General features: G+C 35.9%; 2 protein-coding genes across 2 annotated transcripts; both read left to right on the forward strand.

The window, feature by feature from the left end:
- Positions 1 to 6,431: 6,431 nt before the first annotated feature.
- LOC143552599 (uncharacterized) lies at positions 6,432 to 11,675 on the forward strand. Its single transcript, XM_077042772.1, has 12 exons — positions 6,432 to 6,510; positions 6,658 to 6,747; positions 7,495 to 7,617; positions 7,690 to 7,857; positions 7,935 to 8,018; positions 8,150 to 8,280; positions 8,425 to 8,472; positions 8,628 to 8,684; positions 8,775 to 9,671; positions 9,847 to 9,933; positions 10,749 to 10,871; positions 10,943 to 11,675. The coding sequence occupies exons 1-12, from the start codon at positions 6,490 to 6,492 to the stop codon at positions 11,415 to 11,417; spliced, it is 2,304 nt and encodes a 767-aa protein (XP_076898887.1). The 5' UTR covers positions 6,432 to 6,489; the 3' UTR covers positions 11,418 to 11,675.
- A 4,087-nt stretch (positions 11,676 to 15,762) lies between these two features.
- Positions 15,763 to 17,530, forward strand: LOC143552600 (tropinone reductase homolog At2g29260, chloroplastic-like). Its single transcript, XM_077042773.1, has 4 exons — positions 15,763 to 16,057; positions 16,863 to 17,079; positions 17,149 to 17,255; positions 17,336 to 17,530. The coding sequence occupies exons 1-4, from the start codon at positions 15,842 to 15,844 to the stop codon at positions 17,522 to 17,524; spliced, it is 729 nt and encodes a 242-aa protein (XP_076898888.1). The 5' UTR covers positions 15,763 to 15,841; the 3' UTR covers positions 17,525 to 17,530.
- The last annotated feature ends 9,133 nt before the right edge of the window (positions 17,531 to 26,663 follow it).

Consider the following 26,663-nt stretch of genomic DNA (forward strand, 5'->3'; position numbering starts at 1 on the left):
TTGCAAGGAGAATGTAATGCAGCAACCATATTAAAAGGAGAATGTAAATGAAGCCCTATTCTATCTAGCACAAAGCCGCAATAGTTACGGGCGTATGATCATACTTAACTGTGGATGAGGTCAAACCAAAATAAACACATAAGCGTATAATCATCAACGAGGCATGAAACATAAAACATAACAAAACTCACACATTTAAACTTTAAAGAAGGGGTTTTATTCCAATAGTGTTATAAGAAACAAATAAACAGAAAACATAACAAAACTCTACCCGAATTGGATTGAAAAGCAAGCAAAGGTTCTGTTTGACTTTTAAAGTCAACTTAGGCAAGAACACTTAGAATGCTTGCCAAATCCGAAATTAAGAGAAACGAATGAGATGAGCAGCTAAGGAAGGATAAGAATGGCTCATATTTATAGGCAAAAGACCAGTGGACAAGTTTGCATGGGTGGTTGGGCATTAAACCAACTTACATCCATTTTAGCATTTAACTGAAAAGTGATTAGGAGATCTTTTGTAGGGAAAAATCCAGGTTTGAAAAGTGTTATGGGTGCGAAATGAGTTTATAATAATAACTTGAAAGTTTGGCATCGATCAAAATTAAATTCGGGCGTTAAATGAGTCAAAATAAACAAAAAAAACAAGACATGCTGACCTGCAGTTCGGGCGCGCCACGTGCCCGGCTAAGAAGGCTCCCTTGTGTGCGGGGGGGGGGGGGGTGTTCTGTGACATTTGAGCCAAAACAAGGTACACCTCAGTACGTATTTACCGATTAAGCAAATAAACGCCTTTTGCGTAACAAACGAACGATTAACCGAACGGGTCGGGTTATGACCCAGATATCTCGGGGGCCATCTATAAGTGATATACGATCTATACAAGCTAAAACATTAGAAATATGGCCTTAGTTTGATAGCAAACAAGTTAAACGAAAATATGCTCGTTTAACTACCCGCTATAGATTTAAACGCAAAAGATAGTTATAAACCAAGCATTGTATCATCCGTTAAGCCGAAAAAGACTTACCAAACACTTATTTGAAATGTTTTAAGTGATCCGTGAAAATATTTTTGATTTTTACAAACATATAGTATGTTTTTATAATTTTACACAAAACTAGTCGAAAAACACTTGTTTTCGCGCTGTTTGTCGCACCCGATAGGTTTTTCGCGCCAAAAACCGAACCCGAACTAAATTTGGACCGGGCTTTTCGTATTTGGGCTTGAGAAATTAGAAACTTGGGCCAAAATGGGCCCAAGGTGGGCCCATGGAGCTCCGATCGCAACAGCAGCCCCCCCCCTTTTAGTTCTTTCACATATAAACTAGATCCAAGGTATTTTCAACATCATTTTCTTGAAAACTCTGGACATAAGTTCTGCTCCAGCCAAAAACCTTCAAACCCTAAGGTAAGGAGCTTAAATAAGTAGCTTTTGTACTTGTTTAAACTTGTTTAATACCATAAAAACATGTCTTGGTTACTAAAAATCATTCCTAACCGTGTAAAAATCCTAAAAATGGTCCATAAACATGTTTTGATCATAAAAACGGTAAGGAACCTGTTTTGATAGTTTTTTTTGGCCATAAACACAGATTAAAGGGTTGAAACGGCGTTTTTACGGTTCAAAAGTTTTTGCACACTAGCCGAAACCCTAAGTTAAGGGCTGTTATGTTGATGAAATATTGCTTGGTTTGTGATATAGGACTTGTACCTAGATTGCTTAGAAGCACAAGAACCTGAAAACTTGATTAAAAAGTCGGAAACGAGCCAAACCCGCTAAGGTAATGCCGAAACACTCGATTACGGGCTATTTAGGTTAAGGTTGTGATGTGCATATTGTTAGGACTTGAAATTTTTCAAGGACATCAGGGACCATGTCAATAAGTCCCTGTTCAAATTTGGTAATTTTCGACCATCCGAGAATATTTGGCGAATTTATTACCGAATTGGGACGTTTATTTGGGAAAAATAGCTAAAATACTTCCAAAATTATGAAATTTTTCTGGGAACTCAGATTTGATGTATTTTGATCACATATGAATTTTGGGATCATTTGGAGAAGTTTAAAGGTGTTTTGTTTATTTACGTTCGTGTGAATTTTTATAGTCGAATTTGGACCGAAAAGAATATCACACGAGCTTTTTACATTCTGGAATTGATACAGGTTGATTTGGAACATTATTTGAGCATTCAGGAATTTTTGTAGAATTTTTGGAAATTGTTTGGGGTAAACGGACGATTTTCAGGCAAAATATAGCTGATAAAATGAATTTTTATAAATTAATAAATCAGTAAATAAATTCCAGAAATAATTTTATAAAAATCTACATATTTTAATTGATAAGTGGTTAAATTTTCATAATTTAATGATTAATGGTTAATTAATTATGCTAAATTGAATATTAAACAAATTCAGTTTTTATAAAAACCGGCAAGTTTGCGACTAGCGAACCTGCGGGGATATCAAAACACCAAGAATAATCAAAAATCATATTTTTTGACTAATTAAGTGAAAATGAACTTTTCTATGAGAAACCTGGACAATCGAGGTGGATTGTGTGCGTTTCTTATCAAATCAAACTGAATAAACGGAAACGGGCCCCGTGGCTAATCCGGGACCCTAGTATGTGATCCTTCTTTATAACTTAATCATTTTATTAACCAATACATTTACCCAAGCTTATTTTCCCATAACTGTTTTCTGAACGTGTAAACGAGCAACTTGGCCCAGCTGGGAAAACGGGAATCTGAGCCAAGTTCGGTTTTATGTATTAGACATTGAACAACATCACAACCTAAGCCTATTGCCACTTTCTGGACGTTCCAGCTACACCCAAATTAGTTATACAGCCCAGTGTAGTATTGAGATTATAATAATATTAAAATATTAATATTATTATAATATTGATTATAGGAACTATTGATAGCGGACCGAACAAACCACGAGCTGATATAGTACTGAATATCTACTAAACCGTGAGTTTCATGACCCCACTTTTAAACTGCTTTTACGAACTTTTGGGGTGAAAAGCATGTTTGCTTATATCTATATGCTTATCTGAAACATGTGATGATGTGAATTATCTAAGTGCTAATACACGAAAGTCCCCACGATCACAGTGATTAACTTCGAGCCGGTGGCTTGTGAATAGTACTATTGGTTTGACAAACCCAGACGGGGCCAGCACGGTTGCTGAGACATTATCCCGTTTGCACATGTCCATATTATTTTTACGAACCAGCTATGTAGTGTTAGACATAGCTACCGGGGTATGATGTGGGCGGAAAGGGGCCACAGTGGTTGATTGAGCGTGGGAAATGGAGGCACGCAACACGAACAGTCCAGGCTTCACTGTAGCTTAGCATAATTACATCACATACATTATTTACATACATACATACTTATTTCATGATTAAAAGTGTTGACTTGTGAATACTCATTACTGTTTCTTAAAACTCGTGAAACTCACCAACTCTAGTAGTTGACCTGTTTTAAACTGCTTTTCAGGTGTACCTAAATCGGAATGATTGGGTGATCTGTTACTTGCCTGAAGTGTGTGGTTGATGCTATGTGAATAGAAGCAAGGGTGTTAGTAGTAAGAACGTATAGTTAATGAACCAGTTTTGTTTGTATCGCATAGACTGTAAAACAATAATAAAACAATGAGATGTAATATATTGTAAATTAGTTTGTAATGTTTCTTTATAAACAATGTGTTGATATCAGAGGTGTCTGTTACATTCCCGTTTTACGCTTCCGCATTGTGCTAGTCGGGGTGTGACATGTTCTGCGCCAGAAAATTTGGTTTTTGATTATTTTGGTTCCTGAACTTTGCCTAAGGTCGACTACGAGCGTTATTTAAGCAAGTTAAGGTATGATATGAATATATAATGGCAAGGCAAGACGTAAACACAATGAATAACACAAAATAAAATCTTTTATTGATAATGAGAGGTTCGATTACAAAACAAAATTTTAAAATGGGTCGGATTTTCTGTTTGGAAAATCACGAATGTCACTATATACTCTTTTGAACTTGACCCATATGAAAAAGAGTTGAGACACACTGTGCCATTGGTCATATGGTATGTCTAATATTCTATTTTGACCCGTTAAGGTTAAAAATCATTTTAACAGCTTTCTTATATCTGTTTAAAGTGTTCTAAGACCTTATACATATTTAAAACAATTACTATGACTTATGCAAATAATTTTGACCGAGGTTTGATGTATCTTACCTTGGATACTCACTTAAACGAAATAAACGGTACTATACCTTACTTCCAAGCTATAACACGACCTAAGATTGATTCGTAATGACTTATAGTGCTACTAGAATACTTGATCAGCCTTTGGATTTGGTCAGAAAACTTAATCTCCATGCCACTTTTGATACAAACTGTCTAATCCTAGCTTTACTTATTTATGGATTAGAATCTAGACTTTAAGTTTGACCAAATGACAAATTGGTCATTCAACTTTAAAAGTCACAAAAATGGCACGAAAGTTTATAGGATGTTGCATTCTCTCTTTAAATAATAGTTATCTTTTGATCCTGCCCATATATATATGTATGTATGTATGTATGCATGCATAATAAAAAACTAATTTTTTTGTTTAAAAAACTAACGTTTTGTTTAGAAGTTAGAACCACTACTCAGACACCATTTCAAAACTACTGTTAAATCTATAGCCGAATCTGATGGACAAATCCAAAATCCAAAACATTCAAGAAGGGTATTCGGCATGCTATTAGTTTTAAAATTTTACACAAGTACATGATGAGTATGAGATTATGTAATACCCACCCCAATTATCTGAAAATGTATACTCAAAATCATAAACATTTGGGACTGGTAATGAACAAGTATTCGTGAATAGGTTTGGTTTTAAAATTTACGTCAGTATGTGATGAGGTAATACCCGACCCCTTTACCGAAATAGTTCACTCACTTTTCCATTATGATGTGTTTGATAATACTAGTAGATTCCTTGACTAGTTGCGTCGTAGGTGTCTAACACATGCCTTTTTTTACCACAAATTCTAAATGTAAGTAAAAATAAGCAAATCATAACGGTAGAAAGTAACAAAAAGTAAATTAATTAAAGTTTATGGACTATATATTAACTTTATTAAAGTTTAGAGACAACAATTTAAATACGATGAAACTTCAAGGATGCAGTTGAACATTTCTATCTTAATATGTTCCCGAGTCTCATTTAACGAGGGGATGGGAAGGAAAGGAAATTAAGAGAGAAATGAGAGGAAAAGCTGTGAAATTATTTCGTGTTCCCGAGCTTTGGTATTGGAGTTAAAATCATCCAGAAATATTTTCCTCCCTGATCTCCCCAATTTGGGAGGATGGATATTGTTTTATTTTTTCCAGCATTTTCCCTCCCCTCCCTTTCTCCCCTTCAAAAATCTCTGGATCATGACTTTTCCAACTTTTCCTTTCATTTCCTTCACCTCCCCTCACTAAAATGGACTCGGGAACACAGCGTAAAAAAAACAACTTAAAATTACATAAAAGTTAGAATGGTAAGCAAAAATTTACTTAGAAATCTCATTGAATACTCGATGCGTCTGCTTAATACAAGGCGTGTAATTATCTAACATATACTTATTAGTTATTAAGCCATGTATGAAAACATTTATATGATTAAAATAAGACTGAAAATACAAATGCCCGTCCCGTGTGAGTTCTCCGTTAATATGATTAATGGGGGACAAAATGATTTACGTCTAATAAGCTTAAAGAAGATTCTTAAAATTATCCTAAACTTAGAGGGATCAGTTTGTAAATCACTTTCTTCAGTGCATTAACGAGTCGTACCATCAGCCCCTACACAAATAGGGATGACAATGAAACCCGAACCCGATGGTAAAACCCGAAATCCGACATAAATGAGACAGGTAATTCCATTACGGTTTGGGATTAGTTTTGAAATTTTTCGCGGGTTTGGGAAGTGTTTGGGATTTCTAATATACCCGATTACCCGATAACATAGACCATTTACCTGATTATATACCCGATGTACTCGATATAGCTTATTATATTACACACACATACTATATTCCAAATATATTATTTGTCGAAACTTGTTTATGTCAATTATTTGAGATATTTTACCTTTATGGTAACCATCTTTGTAATTGATTGGTTATATTTTTGTCAAAACCCGCTAGAAACCTGATGGGTTTTGAGCCGGGTATACCCGACGAGTATTTTATCAAAACCCGATAGGAAACTCGAAACCCAATGGGAAAGCCCGAAACCCGACGGATAATTACCTGATTAAAACCCGACAGGTTTGGGACGGACTTAAATAAACATGTATGGGTTTGGGAATACCCGGTCCCGAACCATTGTCCATCCATTTACACAAATGCCCCCAAAATTAGATCCCGCACGTAGCCCTATTTCTTTCGCAGTCCGTCGAACAAACCAAACCACACCTTCATCACCATCTCTTTCAAAACCCTAGAAGATGTCCGGCGGTTTCTTCCGTGTAAGTACCCTCTCAATCTCACACAATTCACATTCAATTTCATGATCAATAACTTATTAGGTCAAGCTAATCACTCAATTAAACGATTCTATTCGATAACTGTAGACGAAATTGATGAAATTAATGGTTGATTTTGTGTTTTATCAGGGCACTACGGCTGATCAGGATACTCGGTTTTCGAACAAGCATGCCAAGCTGCTTAAATCGCAGAAGTTTCCGCCTGAATTGGAGAATCTGGTTTGTTCTTATTTACCTCATCTAGGGTTTTGATTTTGTTATCCAGTTTTATGCGTAGGAGCCTTATGTAACTGAGATTGTACTATAATGAGCTATCAGGAGCTTGTGTGAGTGTGAATTTTGTGTTTTCTAACCCTAGGTTCAAATGCCAGATTTCAGTGTGCCTTATCGAGAAAGGTTAATATTAGATTTGTGTTAAGATAGTATGAATTTTTAGCTTCAGTAAGAATATCATTAACGTTAAAAGTGAAAATGCTTGTTGATTATAATGAGTGGTCAATGTTTTGATGATTTGTGATTTGACATTAGGCGATAACCTAAGAAATTTGTGTCTGTAGTTTGTTTACTAGCTTACAATATAAATGTGATAGGAGGCTAGGTTTTGACATTAGGCGATAACCTAAGAAATTTGTGTCTGTAGTTTGTTTACTAGCTTACAATATTAATGTGATAGGAGGCTAGATTTAGGACTGGGTTGTCAACTTGTCTCCAAGGGTATGTGCCAGATCGATTACTACCTCCCATGAAAGTAGGAATTTTGGCATGGAATTTTTTAGGTTTTCAACTATTTATCAGATTTTGCATGGCCTGTTAAAATGGGCCTATGCGCAAGAAGCTAGGGCTTTTAATAACTATGATTATAAGCAAAATGAATGAACTCTTTATGCTTTCGTTTTAAATGCTTCAGTACCTATGCTTATTCTAGTGATTAAGTTATTTGTGACTATACTTGTGTTTTATGTTTAGGTGGATATGACAAAAGTCAAGATGGATGTCATGCGACCATGGATAGCTCACAGGGTGACTGAACTTCTTGGATTTGAGGATGAAGTTCTCATCAACTTCATTTATGGTCTTTTAGAAGAGAAGGTAACCTACTACTTTATATGGTTTATTGTTTATGAACTTAAAAGTCTGACAAATGGTTGCACATAAATGCAGGTAGTTAATGGTAAAGAAATTCAAATTTCACTTACTGGGTTTATGGAGAAAAATACAGGGAAATTTATGAAGGAGCTTTGGACCCATCTTCTCAGTGCCCAACAGAATGCAAGTGGTGTCCCTCAACAATTCTTGGATGCGAAGGAAGAAGAAACTAGGAAGAAACAGGTATTGTTTCTTTATAATATTTGGTAAACTTATGTGCACGAACATTTCATCTCATTATAATGACATCATAAATATAGGAGGATACGGATCGTATAACTCGAGAACTAAAGAGAACAAAAGAGAAGGAAGGCCTAGAGCACGAACAAGAAAGAGGGAAGACGGTATTAATTCTTTCTATGCAAGAGTTGTTACAATAGGGCCAAGTTTTTGGTTTTGACTTATGATTTTCTTATGATATTCAGCGCGCTTCTGCAATTATTTGGGTTCATGTCCTTTCCTCAAACTACTGTAGGACAGAGATGCTGTTGATGTGAAAGCTGCTGATTTGGAGGGCCGCTCAAGGAGACGCACAAAGTTTTCTAGCAAGTGGTCAGCTGATGAAAAAGGGATGGATGAGACAAATGGATCAAAAGAAACGGGCAGGTTAGTGGAACACAATCATTTATTAATGTATTTGTATATGTTTAGAAACATACGTAAAAATGATTAATTTGAAATGTTTGTGTGAATAAGAGTACATCTATACTTACGGCATTAAGACGTCCATTATTTACTTTTTCTTTACAGAGTTTCTCGATCTCCACATCCTGCTGATCGTTCTATGTCACCACCTAGGTATCTATTCTGATTGTTTTTAATATTATTATTATTATTTTTTAATCTAAAGCTTTTTTAAGGGTCTCGGACCTTTATATGATCTTTTTTTAGAATTTCTTTTTTTACTCATAATGACCCAATTGTTTTTTGCATCCACAATACTTAATTTGCAGAGGTATGCGCTCGAGATCAGTTAGCAAATCCTTTTCTAAGTCCAGAAGTCGTTCAAGGTGCCATTCCAATTTTAAACCACAATACACACACACACACTATCTTTTCTTACTTTGTCTTCTTTATGTATCCAATTACGTTTATCTTAGGTCAAGAAGCGTGTCAGCATCACCTAAAACCATAAGGCGCTCGGTTTCTGTTAGGAGATCCCGCTCTCTTTCAAGACGATCTTCTACACCTCGCAGAATGGGCTCACGTCGGCGATCCCCATCCCCTGCACCTTCACATGGACGATCACCTTCACCTGCAAGGCGTAGGCTGCGCTCTCCATCCCCTGCTCCTTCATGCGGGCGATCACCTTCACCCGCAAGGCGTAGGCTGCGTTCTCCATCCCCTGCACCTTTACGTGGCCGATCACCTTCGCCCTCAAGGCGCAGGCTGCGATCTCCCGCACGCCGCATATCACGGTCTCCTGTGCGACGAAGGTCACGCTCACCTATATATCGGAGATCACGCACGCCCATTCGAAGGAGATCTCCCATCCGTAGGAGGTCAAGAACCCCCATTCGAAGGAGGTCGCGAACTCCCATCCGAAGGAGGTCGCGAACCCCCATCCGACGTAGGTCACGAACTCCCATCCGAAGGAGGTCGCGAACCCCCATCAGGCGAAGGTCACCATACCCATTTCAACGCAGGCCACGATTTCCTTACCGACACAGGTCACAATCTTCTGAATCTTCACCAGTTCGTGGCAGGTCCCCATCTCCTATGAGGAGGCGGTATCAAAGAGCTCCATCAACACCACGTCATCGGTCTCCTTCTCCAATCAGGCGAAGGACAATCGTCCCTATGCAGCAGAGATCTCCAACTCCTGGAAGCAGGTCTTCTTCACCATCAGGGCGGGCTTCCATGTCTCCTAGACGTGGTCCACCCCCCTCTTATCTAAAAAGGGGTTCACCAAACCGACAACAGAGATCACCTGTACAATCGCTTTCCAGATCTGTATCTCCGCCAGCTGCTGGGAGAAGTCCTCGTCAAGAGAGGAGGTATTGCAGGCTATATATTTTCTTTCGTTATTGTAATATCATGCGTGTTATTCTGTAAGCTGTTACTTTACTATGTCAAGTTTTTATCATGTGTGTTATTCTGTAAGCTGTTACTTTACTATGTCAAGTTTTTATCTTGTATAACCAACTAATAAACGATACTGTTTTCTGACAGCCCCATTCCCCCAAAGAGCCAAAGAGAAAGTATGAATGTGAAAGACCGTTTGGGTCGTGTAGATGTGGATGAAAGGACTTTTTCCAGGTACGTTCTCTATGCCATAAACATTTAAAGGCCCTTGTATATAATGTGCTAATTCGAGTTATTGTTTTTCCAATGGGTCAAAATATAGGTTCCACTCATTTACCAATTTTCAAATAATGGGCTATGTTGAACAAAATTAATTGTATTTGGGTTTATTTGGTGTATGGTGCTGTAGAAATGCTCAATGCCCTTTACTGTTACAAGGTGATTTTGGTGGTGGGGGTATTTGTACAATTGTTTGTTTTTTTTTAACTTAATTAAAAAACAAATTTGGTATTCTTTTCTAAAAGACTCATTTCAACCCGACTAATTTGGCCGAAACCTTTTTTGACTTGAACTCATTTGCTTAGAACATGTTTTGACTTGAACTCATTAGCTTAGAACCTGTTTTTGACCCAGGCTAATTTTGCTTAGAACCTGTATTGACCTGAACCCGAACTCGCCCGACCTGCCCAGTTTGCCAGGCTTATGTCAAAAAGGAAAAAAAAAAACTAGACAAAAGGGCCCCGGTCGAATGAGTTGAAAGGCACCCAAAACTCTTTTTAACACATACAACCAAAAACAATTTTACTGAATGATTTAGAGTATTATTGTTTTTGAAATTGTGATTAATGTTTCATTATTTACAAGAGTTTGCTATAATTTTTTGGCTAGCCAGTTGGTTTTGACTCATTCTAGAAAACCACATTCAAACCAAACCTGACTAGTGGCCCACCAACCCTGACCTGCACGTCTTGCCACCTCTTGCATGTTGATTTTAATTTGTAATTAGAGGATTCAAAATGCATGTCAATTTTTCCAAAAAAAATTTACAGAGTGAAGGAAGACAGATGTGAGAACAAAGATCCAATCAATGATAAACATGACACGAATAAATTTTCTCCTGAGAAGTTAAGCAGCCATCGCCCCAGTGGAGCTGAAGTTCATAACAACAAAAGGTTTTTTCTTTTACTATCATGTTATGCATCACGCTTAATGAGATGGGTTCTAATCTTTTGTTATTTGACAGGGCTCACGACTTACAAAAAGGATATAAGCCTGATGAGATGAACCAGGAAGCTGTAAAATCGGCGAAACCCGAGAGGCATACTCAAAGTGGCTTGATGGATTCTGGCTCTGAAGAAAGTGACCATAAGAGAAAGCACAGAAGGTCAAAAAGGAAAGATGCTACATCAGATGATGATACAAGTCATGATTCCCGTACTGAAGACAGAAAGGAAGCTAAGAGAAGACGCAAAGAGGAAAAGAAACTGAGAAAAGAAGAAAAGTATAAGCGACGGGAGGAAAGGCGTCGCAGAAAGGAGAGCCGACGGGAGGAAAAGCTGAAACTGAAAGCCGACAAAAATGTTTCACCGTCTTCAGATTTTGATAAGAGTCATGACAGTCAAGACGAGTCAACTTTGTCTGATCAGAAGAAACTTGAAATCGAGTTGCGGGAAAAAGCCCTTGAATCACTTAGAGCCAAAAAGGGCGAGGGTCGTTAATTTTGTTGTTGATTTAGAAGTTTATTTTTATCGTTTAAATGACTTTCTTCATCTTCACCACACCCTCCTCTCTTTCCGTTAAAACTTTTTCGTTTTGGTTATGTACTGTATTGTTGATATTTGCTTAATACTGTGTTTAATACCGGTATGTGTTTACTGATGGCAGCTGAAACGACTGAGATATTATCTTGAGTGCATTAGGCTGACTTTCTTTTAAGTTTTCTGGTAATCAATGTCTGATTTGATGGTTATGCTGAAATATGTCTGTATATGGATAATGCTACTGGTGATGATATGGTTACTAGTTATTAGTTAATAAATTGAATTTGTGGTTTGACTTTTAGATGAAAGTATTGTTGACTAGATGATGAGTCCGCTGAGCAGATCTTATCTGTTGTACATTTGGGATCATCAATCATTAAAAGCAGGTGAGTCTTTAAGAGGATCTTATGATTTGATGTTCAATACTGTCTTGAGTTTGGATTAACCCTTACTTGGTTGGCAGGTTTAAATTTGATTCAGAGCTTGGCTGTTTTTTTCTGAGTGCCTTAAGCCTCTGTTTGTGGACTGAGTTGAAATAGGTAAGTAAATAATTTATTTTAATGTCCGTTTGTGATTCGCTTGATTGGGAAGAATCCCTACCTTCTTCTGATGAATATGCTTCTAGTGTTATATGCACTTGTGATTTGGTGTTGGTCTGAAATTTTTTGTATTTGAATACAAATCCTGAAGCAACCATAATCAAACTCTTGAGCTTTAAAAAGATGTGTGTATATTTACTGTGGCTACAGTCTGTTCTATCCATAAAATCATATATTCACACGAGTAGGAGACTGCTTATTGAGGAAGAGAGAACGAAGAAGTATTAATTATCTTTTAGCCTAACTCATTAAGATTTATTGGAATCTCATGGAAGCAGTTAGAGATAAGCGTACAATTATAAATGGGGCTTAGTTGCCATGTATATAATATAAGGTTAAATACATAGTTTCAGTTTTTTGGTTGATTTTACAGAAATTCAATAAGTAGAAATGTGATTGTTTTAAGTTTGCAAATCAAATGTGCAACTGGGACTAGGGTATTATGTGTGATGTATAAATGAATGAGTTGCCGCATGGAAGAGTTGCTCCTGATGTGAAACACCGAGTGTATAACTAAGATTAGTGTTTTTTTGTTTTGAATGTATAGACGTGTAATTGTGATCGAATTTCTGGGGCGATGATACATGTACTATAAATGAGTTCGAGTTGAATAACTATTTAAAGGGTTGCGTGGATGAGGGTTTTAAGATCACTGGTTCTGAGTCTTCTGACGGTGATGCGTCTTCACCGTGTGATCATGAGAAATTAATGGATAATACTTCTTGTGTTTGGTGGAGAGTCCGTATGATTGTAAGTAGTTAATTTCCTTCTTTGTTTGGTTAGTTGCCTTGATATCAAATGCTTAAATGAATATATCATGATAGGAAGATGATAAATTTAGTAGCTTTTGACTTTGTTTCAAACGAAGTTTCGATTTTCTTTGAATTTGCACATTCGGTAGTGTTAGTTATTATGTAATTAACAAGTTAGTTTTTTTTGGTTTCAAATGAAGTTTAGACTTTGTTTCAAATGAGTCTGCCCCTCCCTCCAGACTTTGTAAATTTTGTTAGATTTGTTAATTATGTAATTATCATGTCTACAAGATATCTATTGTAATAACATACTACTCAGTATGCATACTACGTACGTATATTTGATGCACTATCCATAGATAGTTATTCTTCTTGGTTTAACTTGGTGTCAAAGCCATGTAACTATGGAAGATTTAAACGAGTCGAGTCTGTGCTCAAGCTTGCCTTGTTTTGAGTTAGGTTTCTAATACTCGAGCTTAGTTCATGAGTAGTTATTTGTAGTATATCAATATACAAAATTTTCATAAACTATATATATTTTTGCAGATAGTGTAAGTTAAGTTTGTTCTGAATTTGATTTATTTCTTTATTAATCAGTTTGATTTTTCTCTTATAAATTTGCTTTTGTTAACATTAAAAAAAATTGAATCTGTAGTTGTATTCGCAATAGAATATCTTCTTTTATATCGTAAGCCAAAGCCTGATATCATCCTGGTAACGTGACAGACCAAATTGATATCATCCCAGCAATATAGGTCAATGTCGATATCATTTTGGGATTTTATCTCTCGGTTACCACTTCCATACCAAGTTTCAGTGCCATACCCGTAATGAGGTTTATGGAGTATGACATATTGATTGTATGCTTATAATCTTCTATGAGGATGATAATATGACAAGTTGACAATTACCTTCATAATTTTATTTGTTTTATCCAATAATCTCTTATATAAATGTCTAGTAACATGTAAAAGACACATATAATAGCAATAGTGAATAATCAAAACAAGTTATATTCACCGTTATAATGTCTAATAAAACCGCAATAGCAATACCTTTGCAATAAGAACAATTAGACAACATTCTCAATCTTATCAACATCATGTGATGATAAACCGAAAGAAGGCGAGGATGATGTCAAGTCATCATGACCCTTATGCCCTGGGCGACTAGTGCATGACGTTAAGAATCAGAAAGAGGTGAAACTTAAAAATACATAGGGCTCGATAGTAAATGAGCTTTCTTATACAAAGCTCGAGCTCAAGCATGATAACTAACAAAGCTTTATTTGAGGCTTGGGCTCAAATCAAGTTTGAAAAAACTTGGCTCATTTCAAGCTTTTATCAATCCGTGCTCAAGTAGTTCGCAAGCAGCTTAGCTCGTTTGCACTTCTATATGCATGCATATATAAATGTAATTTATAAAATATGATTTGAGGGTGTCATTCATCATGATCAATTTTGTTTACTGAACAACGCTTCTATGTGTTAAGTTAGCTTCACAGCCGAGCTTTAACTGAACTTTGGCTTGCTTAAGGTATTAAAAAGAGCTCGAGTTGACCCTAACTCGTTTAAGGTTTTTCTCAATATATAAAAATAATTAAAAAAAAGCATATAACTTAATAAATAAATAATAAGCATGTCGAGCCTCGAGCTTGAAAAAACAACTCATGATCCTAGCTTCAACTTTGGAAAAAGAGCTTGAAAGTAGCCGAGCTCGATTCCTTGTATGTCAAAACAAGCCGAGCTCAAGCATGGTCTTCGGCTCGGCTCATTTACACCCCTAAATGCATATGAAATTCATGCTTGAATCTACTTATACACAAATTATGTTAATACAATGCAATCAAATCTCATGAAGTAATGACTTTTTATGAAAAACAATAATAATATGTATAAAACTATTTCCCCCTAAGTATTAATTAATTCAAAGTTTCAAACTCAAAGTCTAAATAAACAAATGCTCTTGGTTCCTAAACCCTAATCATCTTCAATGACAATGAATCAACTGAGAATGTGTGATGCATATGTCTCAGCATCGTCTATACTAATCCCCAGAAAGCTGCTTCCAATTCCAATTCCAACCCCCACACATCGTTCATTCAAACCCCCAAGACACCCAAATATTCATGCCTCCGTGAATCCAAATTATTCTTCTAAAAGATGGTCTCTTCAAGGGATGACGGCTCTTGTTACCGGCGGCACCAAAGGAATTGGGTACATTTCGTCTTTCACTTATTATTATTATTATTATTATTATTATTATTATTATTATTATTATTATTATTATTATTATTATTATTATTATTATTATTATTTAATGTATTTTGTAGAATTTATCAAATTACAATGTGATTCTTTGACTTTGCGAATGAATAAAATGTGCTGCGATTAGGCTTGTAAACCAAACTAACCAAGCAATTAAACGAAAGGGATTTTCTTGTTCATGTTTTCGTTAATAGTATAAACCAACGGTTCACGAACATAAACACATAAACATTAATGGGCGTGGGTGAACAAACATAACTAAGTTAACACCATTTAAGAGTAAACGTCCACGTCAATCCATTGGCCTAACAAAAGCTATATTAAATTGTAATGGACTAATGGCTGATATTTTAATTTCATAAAACCAGACTATATTATAGTGTGTCTAAAATATTCAAATGAATATGTAACGAACAAACGTAAATGGGTGTAAACAAACAAGCATAAGCGAAGTTAAATGAACGAACGTAAAAGAAACATAAATGAATGAACAAGATATGCGCTCATGTACGTTCATTTATGTAAATGAACAAAAGAATTTGTTCATGTTCGTTTGTTTAATAAATAAACGCTCGTTTCGTGTATAGGCCTAGGCCTAGCTGCAATTCAACATCAACACTGATATTCACTCTACAATTTGGATCGGGTATTGTGCGTGATGTATAGATGATTTTGTTTTTGCATATAAGAGCTGCATTTTGGTTTATGATGTCAAACTCTATGAGTATATGATTTAGATTTGATTTTTTTTTTTGTGCTTTTTTATGTATAGACGTGCAATTGTGGAAGAATTGGCTGGACATGGGGCGATCATACACACGTGTGCTAGAAACGAGTTGGAACTGAATAATTGTTTGAGGGGTTGGTTGGATGAGGGCTTTAATATCTCTGGTTCTGTCTGTGATGTGTCTTCACCGCGTGATCGTGAAAAGTTAATGGATGATGTTTCTTGTGTGTTTGGCGGAAAGCTTTATATTCTTGTAAGTACTTAATTTCTTTCTTTTGTTTGTTTAGATGTGTTAATGTTGAATGCTTATACGGTTATATATCCCGATAGAAAGATGATAAAGTTAGTAGCTTTTGTTTCAAATGAAGTTTAGATGATGCTTTTTTTGAATTTGTACATTTGGTGTTGTTAGTTTTTGTCATACATAAATTTTGTTAGACTGGTGATGTATTATCATGTATAGAAGGTATCTATGTGTAATAATATACTCTATATATATTTGTACACAATCCGTATACAGTTATTCTTCTCGGTTTAACTTGGTATCAAAGCCAAGTAGGGGTGGTTTCGAGTTGTATTTCTATAGCTCGAGCCCAGCTCGTGAGTAGTTTTCCTTTTCCATGTTCGAGTTCGGCTGTGGCTTAACATGTCTATTATTCATTAATTATTTCATTAGTAAATTTGTATACGTTTTTACATTTTTTTTCGTATATTTGTAATTAGAATTTCTATATATAACACAATATATATTATTTAGTTACTTTTATCATAGTTTTATATATGATTATTATTATTAATTTATTATTATTATTATTATTATTATTATTATGTAAATATGTTTTTAATACATTAATAATCTATATAAATAATGGGCTTGTTTAGGCTCGTGAGCCTACTCGAGCTCGACAAGTGAATAAAAATATTTATAAAAACATAATTTGAATCAAATCACATTTCTTTAGGCCGCCTCCAAAAAAATGGCACATGATTTGTAAAATTTTAAACATTTGATATCCACTTGTGATCTTACAATACTATTTTGTGGATGGCATCAGTAGGTAAACAATGTTGGGACAAATATTCGGAAACCTATGGTGGATTTAACAGCCGAAGAATTTTCCACATTAATGTCAACAAATTTTGAATCCGTGTTTCATATCAGTCAACTTGCATATCCGTTTCTCAAAGCTTCAAAATCAGGCAGCATTGTGTTCACTTCATCCGTCTCAGCATTTGTTTCACTCAAATCCATGACACTCCAAGGAGCCACCAAAGGTAAACTAAATTCTGATATTGTTATATGATAAAACATATACGTTAATCATGTTGATTAATCGGTTTTAGGGGCTATTAATCAGCTTACAAGAAATTTGGCTTGCGAATGGGCAAAAGATAATATTAGAAGCAATGCTGTTGCCCCTTGGTATATCAAAACCTCCATGGTAGAACAAGTAAGTTTTTGACTTCTTTAATGAAGACATTTATGTTTTTTTAAGAGAAAACAAATTAAGCTGGGTCGGGTTTGATTTAGGTATTGAGTAACAAAGAGTATGTTGAAGAGGTTCTTCATTGCACGCCACTTGGGCGACTCGGGGATCCAAATGAGGTGTCATCACTCGTTGCGTTTCTTTGCATGCCGGCTTCCTCGTATATAACTGGGCAGATTATATGCGTTGATGGCGGGATGACTGTAAACGGTTTCTACCCGCGGTATGGCTAGGTTTTTTTTTTCATTCAAAAACAGATTACCCCACCCTCATTTCTTTTTAAGATAGATTCTTAAGAACAGTAGTACCCTCTTCCAACATAACATTATCAGTCTACTGTATTAAACCATGTACCCCAAAACTGTTTTAACGACATCTTTTTGGTTTTTGATTGGCATTATGTATAACTTCAATGCATTTACACCTACATTGGCAATGGGTCGGGTTTAGCCATTCCCAAACCCATACCCGATTATGAAAGCTTGTCCCAAACCCGCCGGGTTTTAATCGGGTAATTACCCGTCGGGTTTCGGGTTTCCAATCGGGTTTTGTCAAAATACCCATTGGTTATACCGGGCCCAAAGCCCAACGGGTTTCTATCGAATTTTGACAAAATATAACTAATCGATTACAAATTAATGATTACCATAAAATAAAATGTCTCAAATAATTGCTATAACAAGTTTCAACAAATAATATATTTAAAATATTTCAAGTATACTATATATAAATATAGAAAAAATTATGTCGGGTACATCGGGTATGTAATCGGGTAAATGGGTTAATGTCATCGGGTAATCGGGTATATTGCAAATCCCAAACCCGTCCCAAACCCACGAAAAATTTCAAAACCCATCCCAAACCCTAATGGGTCAGGTATTACCCGTCCCATTTATGTCGGGTTTCGGGTTTTCCCATCGGGTTCGGGTTTCATTGCCATCCCTGGCTTAATGCATCTCTTTCTTTTTCATTCGACACCACTATTTTGCAAGTAACGCCCAAAACACCTGGTTTCTTCGGCCCAACGAGTTCGATCCGCTGCATCTAAACGTGGGTTTGGTTACATCTAATATGGTTTGAATGAGGTTGGACCCGTTTGGTTAAAGTCTTCCTCTATGTTAATATGTTCTTGAAGGAAAATAATATTTAAAACACAAACTAAAAATTAAAGAACAATTTAATATTTGGGGAATAATCACAAGAGCTAATATCTTATACAGTATGTTAATTGTTAAGTATGAGTCAACTAGTTACTTGAATTGATTTTAAAAGGAGGATGGAGTTGGTTATCTAATTACTTTTCTTTAGTTTTCTTCTATCAAAATACAGATTTATTTACAGTTCATCAAGTTAATATTCATATATTTATGTATACCTTGTTGACATGACATTGTCATCACTTTAATATTTTGTTAAATTAAAAATAAATAATCTCACATTTTATGTATTTGCCGATAATAATCTCATCTTTAAAAATCACTACCAACGGCCAATCTTTTAACTATTTTTGTCACTGTCCTCCGTTAAAACACTTAACGCCGTTACGTTTTTTCTGAGTTTCAAACCGATGTTTTAAGACTTTTGATCAGAAAATGGATACGAGTCAATTGATATAAAACTTATCTCGAAACGATGATTCAAAAGGATTGATTTTTGTTAACTGGAAATTCAAGCACCCGAATTGAAACATTGTTTCGTTGTATGGATCACTGTTTTGAGATAAGTTTACATCCGTTGACTCGTATCCTTCTTCCAATTAAAAGCCCTAAAACTTCCGTTTGAAACTCGGAAAAAAAAACGTAACGGTGTTCAGTGTTTTTTAACGGAGGACCATTGAGACAAAAATAGTTGAATGGTTGGACTGTTGGTAGTTATTTTTAAAGATAAGATTATTATCGGTCAATACATAAAATATGAGATTGTTTATTTTCAATTTGCCTAATATTTTTATACTCAATTAATAATATTATTGATTATAATATTGTAAACGATATTATTTTTTTAACACTAGTGTGAAATATTCTGGTAAAATGAACTTAAATATGCTTAATTATATAAGAATAAAAGAAACTATTACTAATATAGTAATTAAAAATAAATAGAACCAAAGGCCGTTAATTGTTCTAGCGGAAGCCTCATTTTTTTCCTTATGAGAGGTCCTGGGTTTATGCTCGTCTGAAGCAATTTTTTTTGGCTGAACCAGAGAGTTTTCATTTGGATAAGCGTCTTTGGTACCGGTAGTGAATTTGGTACCATCAGTATCAAGTTTTGAGTTTCGGTATCGGTACTGTACTTGTATTTCCCAAATTTTACATGAAATACTGATGTAGCTAAGTGTCTGACTCTATTGGCCATAGTTTCCTGATGTTGCGGCCAGTGCTCGTTTTGCGCGAGCGTGAACCAACCCAACAAACAAGGAAAGGATGCCTCTCGGGGCATCTGAGAATGATTCGAGTACATAGCCCCTGTTCGGAGACAACCTTCCCCTAGGCTATGTAACCCAGTTGGAGAACTGGTTATGACTGACTTGGTTTTGTATGCCAATTATCAGTTATGTTTGGATCCAGACACATGTGTATTCGGTCTGAGTTGCTTTTTATTATCTATTTTGAATTGTAACGATTTTAGAGATTATATCTCATGCAAAATTTATCAGACTCTTTGTAATAAACAACCAGCCTGTTACAAGAGTAAAATCAGTTCAGACAGTAAAAGGTTAACGTGTTCACCTTGTATAATCAGTGAGTAATATATCAAACTTCTTGGCTTCGATATGCTATTAACCTATATATCATAATAGGTTCGCATAAGTACCTAGTTGGTAATATTCAGCAGAATTTAAGTCTGTTACAGTTTCAGCAGACTCGAGGTCTGATCAGCAGACTTGAAGTCTGATCAGCAGACTCTTAGGTCTAACCTAATCTTAGTATAGATATAGTCGTTTATGAAAATACTTTGGATTTACATATGACGTTTGGAATAGCACGCTTTGGCCTAATAAAGGATATCACGTTGGCAAACTTCTCCAGGTAAGCAAATGGGTCCCGCGGTTGATTGTGATTTATACGAATTGCTTTCCTTAGGCAATAAGAGTCTGCTAATGATACCCCCTTCCAGTTATTATGTGCCCGTCAAAATAATAGTTTTGGTAACATTACTTCACGTGGAAGTAACGTCTTTGCTTTATAAAACATTACTTGGAAAATATTAACAGTTTAACGACTATACTTTTAACTAAGTTATAACTAGATATTTAAAGTAACTAGTAAAGTAACTTAACCTTAATCCTACCTTAAACAGCTTGACGGAACTTAATAACTTTAAGAAAATCAGCAGCAGTTTGGCTCGTCTTTCGTTTACAAGAACAACAGCTCGTTATCAGCACCTCGACACCTCGTTTCTTCGCAGAATCGGACCCTCGGAACCTTGGAACTAGCACATTTCCCTAGGTTATATGTGTGAGAAAAGTGTGAAAATGGGATGAAAACGACTGAGGTCATGGCTGCCCTATTTATACCTGTTTTTGTGCATCTTCGCGATACGCGAAGATGTTCGCTTGAGCCAGTTCGCGATACGCGAAGGTGCATAAGTCGGCGCCGCAATTCTGCATGTCAACCCCGTGCTGCCACGTGTCACCTCGTTACTGGTGAACGTTAAGATGTGTGCCAGCATCTTCGCGATACGCGAAGATGTTCTTCTTTGCATCTTCGCGATACGCGGAGATGTAAAATTTTCAGAAATTCCATTATAGTCCTTCCACTTCCAGATTTAGCATTTTTAGTCCTTTAACTTCCAAAATTTACAGTTTTAGCCCAAAATTAGATGGGGTATTTTCACGATGTTACATCCTCCCCACCTTTAGAATAATCTCGCCCTCGAGATTTATTTAAAGAGATGTGGATACTTTCGCTTGATCTCGGATTCAAGTTCCCAAGTATACTCAGGTCCGCGCCTTGAATCCCAACGAAATTTTACCAATTTAAGTCTTTTTCGCTTGAGAAATTTAATCATACTATCTTCAATTTGAATTGGTTGTTCCACAAACTTAAGATTTTCATTAACCTCCACATCTTTTAGTGGCATTGCAAGAGTTTCATCGGCTAAACACTTGCGTAAGTTCGATACATGAAATACATCATGTAAGCCTTTCATTTCATCGGGCAATTCTAGCCGATATGCAACAAGTCCTATTCTTTCAAGTATTTTAAATGGTCCTACAAATGCGGACTTAACTTTCCTTTCTTTCCAAATTGTACTACACCTTTCCAAGGTGATACCTTAAGTAGTACTTTGTCTTATACTTGAAATTCCAAAGGTTTACGACGAATATCAGCATAACTTTTTTGTCTATCTCTTGCCGCTTTCAATCGTTCTCGTATTTGGATTACTTGATCAGTGGTCTTTTGAACAATTTCAGGACCTGATAACTGATTATCTTCAGTTTCTGACCAACATACGGGTGTCCTACATTTTCGCACGTATAGTGCTTCGTATGGTATCATCTGGATACTCGTATGATAACTATTGTTATATGAAAATTCCATTAAAGGTAAATGAGTATCCCAGCTTCCTCCTAAATCAATTACACATGCACGAAGCATATCTTTTAATGTCTGGATAGTGCGTTCACTTTGACCATCTGTTTGCGGGTGATACGCAGTACTTAAATTCAATTGCGTTCCCATAGCCCTTTGAAAACTTGCCCAAAATTTTGAAGTGAATCGACTATCTCTATCGGAAATGATAGACAATGGCACACCATGTAAAGATACAATATTTTCCATTTATAATCGTGCCAATTTATCCATGCTATAAGTTTCTTGTATTGAAATGAAATGAGCCGACTTCGTTAAGCGGTCAACGATAACCCAAATTGCATCATTTTGACGATTGGTTTTTGGTAACTTCATAATAAAGTCTATGGTTATCATATCCCATTTCCAAATCGGAATTTCCAGTTGCGTTAACAATCCCAACGGCTTTTGATGCTCGCCCTTAACCTTTGAGCATGTCAAACATTTGGCTACATATAAATCAATCTCCTTCTTCATTCCAATCCACTAGTAATCATCTTTAAGATTATGATACATCTTGTCACTACCCGGATGCATCATATATTTTGATTTGTGAGCTTCTTCTAAAATTTTCTCTCTCAGATTCCTATCATAGGTACCCAGATTCTTTTCCCTAATATGAGTATCTCATCATCTCCTTTAATTAATTGATCTATTGTACCATTTTCTTTTTCAGCCCTTATGTTATCTTGTTCTAAGGCTAACTTCTGAGCTTCCTTAATCTCGGTGAATAGATCAATCTTGAGTTCAAGTCTTAGAGCTCGGGCTCTTTTTGGCTTATCGTGCTCCTTTCTACTCAAGGCATCAGCTACACCATTAGCTTTACCTTCGTGATAGATGATTTCACAATCATAATCATTAAGTGTTTTCATCCATCTTCGTTGCCTCATGTTTAATTCTTTTTGATCAAATATATGCTTCAAACTCTTATGATCAATGTAGACAGTAAACTTTACACCATACAGATAATGTCGCCATAATTTCAATGCAAAAATTATAGCTCCAAGTTCAAGATCATGGGTGGTGTAATTTTTCTCATGTACCTTTAACTGTCGTGAGGCATATGCAATTACCTTCTTCCCTTGCATTAAAACGCACCCCATACCTGTATGTGACGCATCACAATATACGATGAAATTATCTTGTCCTTCCGGTAAAGCTAAGACAGGTGCATTTGTCAATTTCTGTTTAAGAGTTTCAAATGCCTCTTCCTGTTTCGGTCCCCATTCAAATTTCACAGATTTTCGAGTTAGCGAGGTTAAAGGAACCGCTATTCTTGAGAAATTTTGTATGAATCTTCTATAGTAACCGGCTAATCCCAGAAAACTTCTCACTTGTGTTGGAGTCTTGGGTTTCTCCCATTTGGTAATGGCTTTAATCTTTGCTGGATCAACTTGAATGCCTTTCTCATTTTCAATATGCCCAAGAAATTGAACTTCGGACAACCAGAACTCACATTTAGAGAATTTAGCATACAATTTTTCCTTTCTTAATGTTTCCAGTATGATCTTTAGATGTGTTTGATGCTCCTCTTTCGTTTTGGAATAGATAAGTATATCATCAATAAAGACAATAACAAACTTATCCAAGTAGGGCTTGCAGATTCGATTCATCATATCCATAAATGCTACCGGAGCATTAGTGAGTCCAAAAGGCATAACGGTGAACTCATAATGTCTGTATCGCGTTCTAAATGCAGTTTTGGATATATCTTCTTCTTGAACCTTCAATTGATGATACCCAGATCTAAGGTCAATCTTTGAAAAACAACTTGCTCCTTGTAATTGATCAAAAAGATCATCAATTCTTGGCAACGGATATCGATTTTTGATTGTAACTTTATTCAATTCCCGGTAGTCAATACACATCCTCATCGATCCGTCTTTCTTTTTAACAAACAATATTGGAGCTCCCCAAGGTGAAGAACTTGGTCGAATAAATCCCTTTTCCAATAACTCGTCCAACTGCTTTTTCAGTTCCTTCATCTCAGTCGGTGCTAATCTATAAGAAGATTTAGCAATCGGAGCTGTTCCTGGAACTAAGTCTATTCTGAACTCAACTTCTCGGTCGGTGGTATTCCAGTCAACTCATCAGGAAATACATCCTTGAATTCAACGACAATCGAGACTTCTTCTAGTTTCTTAGGCTCGGCTTCCTTGGTTACATAAGCCATGAATGCTAAGCAACCTCTTCCCAAGCAATGGCTAGCCTTTATTTTTGAAACGATTCCTATTTTACCAGAATGTTTATCGCCAGCTATTCAAACTATTTTCTTATTTGGAGTTAGAATTTCAAAAGCCTTTTCATTACATAGTATTCGGGCTTGGTTGGCGGCTAACCAATCCATCCCTAAAATAACATCAAATCCAGCTAACTCTATTGGTAATAATTGTACTGGCATTTCATATCCGGCTAAGGTAATATAACTATTTAATACCTCAGATATTGTGATTAATAATCCATTAGCCGTTTCTACTTCATACTGCTTACTTAACTTAGCTAGAGGTTCATTTAATAAATCACAGAATTTATAATCTATAAAACTCTGATTAGCTCCAGAATCAAATAAAACTCTAGCATAAGCATTATTAATAGGGAACGTACCAATGATCACGTCTGGCAATTCTCCGGCTTTTTGAGTGTTAAGCATGAAAGCTCGTGCATTTCCCTTTCTCCCCTCATTCCTGGCACCACTACCACTGGCGTCTACAACTACCTGTTTCTTCTTCGTGCATTCCGCACTGAAGTGACCCTTTTCACCACACTCAAAACAAACAATCAACTTTTTCCGACAATCCTCCTCCTTATGACCTGGTCTCTTACAGAAATTACAGGTTGAGAACGGATTCAATTTACGAACTTCAGACCTCACAACTGGTCTCATACACTTTCCCTCGTGCCTTCTTCCACAACTTTTACACAGTGGTCGATTGAACACCACCGCCCTTTCATTTCCTTTCCCATACTTTTCTCTTTTCTTTTCTACCACCATCTTCTTCTTTTCATCCTTGTTTCGAATCATACTTTCCATCAGATACCCTGCTAATTCAATTGCAGACTCAATGCTAGCAGGCATGTGTGATCTTACATGATCACGAATTTCTTTTGGCAATCCATAAATGTATCTGGTTACTTTATTGTACTCCGGTGTAACCAGATATGGTACAAGCCTACAGTATTCAAGGAATTTTGTGTTGTATTCCTTAAGATTAGTGCTGATGACCTTATGATTCCATACCCTTGGTCTGAATTTGATCAACTTCATGTACAGGACAGAATCTTTGTTTGATCAGTTCCTTGAAAGTTTTCTATTCTAGGTTATACATGCTACTTCTCCTCTTGATCTTGTAAGGCCCTCGACCTGGGAACCCTACTTTCTCGCTGGTTGGCTTTACTCATTCACATAATTCGGAAAATCAGAGTTAATTAAAATATTTTGCGGAACATAAACATCAATCATCAAAACAACACCAAGTACTGTTTTAATCAAAATAACGTAAGTTTTAAACATTCAATATAAATAACATATGACTCTCTTCCTTTTTCTTTGATGCCAGTCTTTCTTGATTCGCCACGTGTCTCCCTCAAGCAATCCGTCACATACTACTCACCTGCGTGCATACTAAAAGTCAGCTACGCTGAGTGAGTTCTAGTTAATTAACATACATTACATTCGCTTACTTACTAATACGCGTCCAAAGATACGTATTGATACTTACTTACTAATACACATCCGAAGATACATACTAATTACTTACTTACTAATATGCATCTGAAGATACATATTAATTTCTTACCTGTTCTTCTAACATTCATTCATACACACATACATACATACGTACCTTTATTCGTACAATCTTCCATACTTTATCTAACTTTCTTTAGTTAATACATACGCATCCTTTCTATATTTTAAAGAGTCTTTCGCCCTATAATCTTCGTAGATATTAGTAGGGTCCGCAACCCTCTATTCTTCGCAGATATTAGTAGGGTCCGCAACCCTTTACCAACCGTTCAAACATAAAGTCATACATTCGTTCGTTTCACACCTTTATCCTTCAATTATAATATACTTAATTATTACTAAGGGCGTACTAAATTAATAAATCCATATCATTCACATTCATACACAAACATATATCTAATATACACTTACCATTTAAGTTAAGTGTATAAAACTAAACACATCGTAGTATGCACACAGCCCCGAAAACATAACACATACAAGGGGCTAGAACTCACCTGGATCCTGTTACGTTCACCGTTAATAGTAATTCCCTTCCTGAGTTGTGCGCGGCTAACTGTTTAACATATATACTCATTAATTAACCACGTACTAACATAATTAATTAGATTTGTATTTATTAATCTAGCGTACTTGATAAGCTAGGCTCGTTTGTTTGGGCTAACAAATCTAACGAATTAACTTTATTTAACGACGGTCTTTATTTTGCGTTCATATCCTCCCATTATTATATGTATATATATATTTCTCTTCCTCATTAATACATGTTCCTTTCCTTTAATATACTGTTGTGTGTATATAGATATATATGTACCTTTCTTTTAACTATGTGTGTGTATATATATATATATACAAGTATATTCCTTTTCTTTAATTGATTATTTTTCTTAAAATATATCGGGTTATACGGGGATAACGAAGTTGGTTGGTTTGGTTCATTTTGTTGGATTATCTTGGATTAACTAGGAATGGCTCAGTTCACATAGCATGACTCAGTTTGCATCACATGAATCCTCAGTTCGCTTCGCTTGGACCTTTTCGCTTCGCTTGACC

Source organism: Bidens hawaiensis, unplaced genomic scaffold (genome assembly GCF_021521415.1).
Source record: "Bidens hawaiensis isolate Kalapana, Puna unplaced genomic scaffold, B.hawaiensis_p1.1 tig00016945_1, whole genome shotgun sequence".
Taxonomy (NCBI): domain Eukaryota; kingdom Viridiplantae; phylum Streptophyta; class Magnoliopsida; order Asterales; family Asteraceae; genus Bidens; species Bidens hawaiensis.

Coding starts and splice junctions, on each gene's coding strand:
- LOC143552599 (XM_077042772.1), top strand. CDS start 6,490: ATGTCCGGCGGTTTCTTCCGT. Junction 8,281..8,424: donor GGATCAAAAGAAACGGGCAG/GTTAGTGGAACA, acceptor TTTTCTTTACAG/AGTTTCTCGATCTCCACATC. Junction 10,872..10,942: donor GAAGTTCATAACAACAAAAG/GTTTTTTCTTTT, acceptor GTTATTTGACAG/GGCTCACGACTTACAAAAAG.
- LOC143552600 (XM_077042773.1), top strand. CDS start 15,842: ATGTATAGACGTGCAATTGTGGAAGAATTGGCTGGACATGGGGCGATC. Junction 16,058..16,862: donor GCGGAAAGCTTTATATTCTT/GTAAGTACTTAA, acceptor TGGCATCAGTAG/GTAAACAATGTTGGGACAAA. Junction 17,256..17,335: donor AAACCTCCATGGTAGAACAA/GTAAGTTTTTGA, acceptor GGTTTGATTTAG/GTATTGAGTAACAAAGAGTA.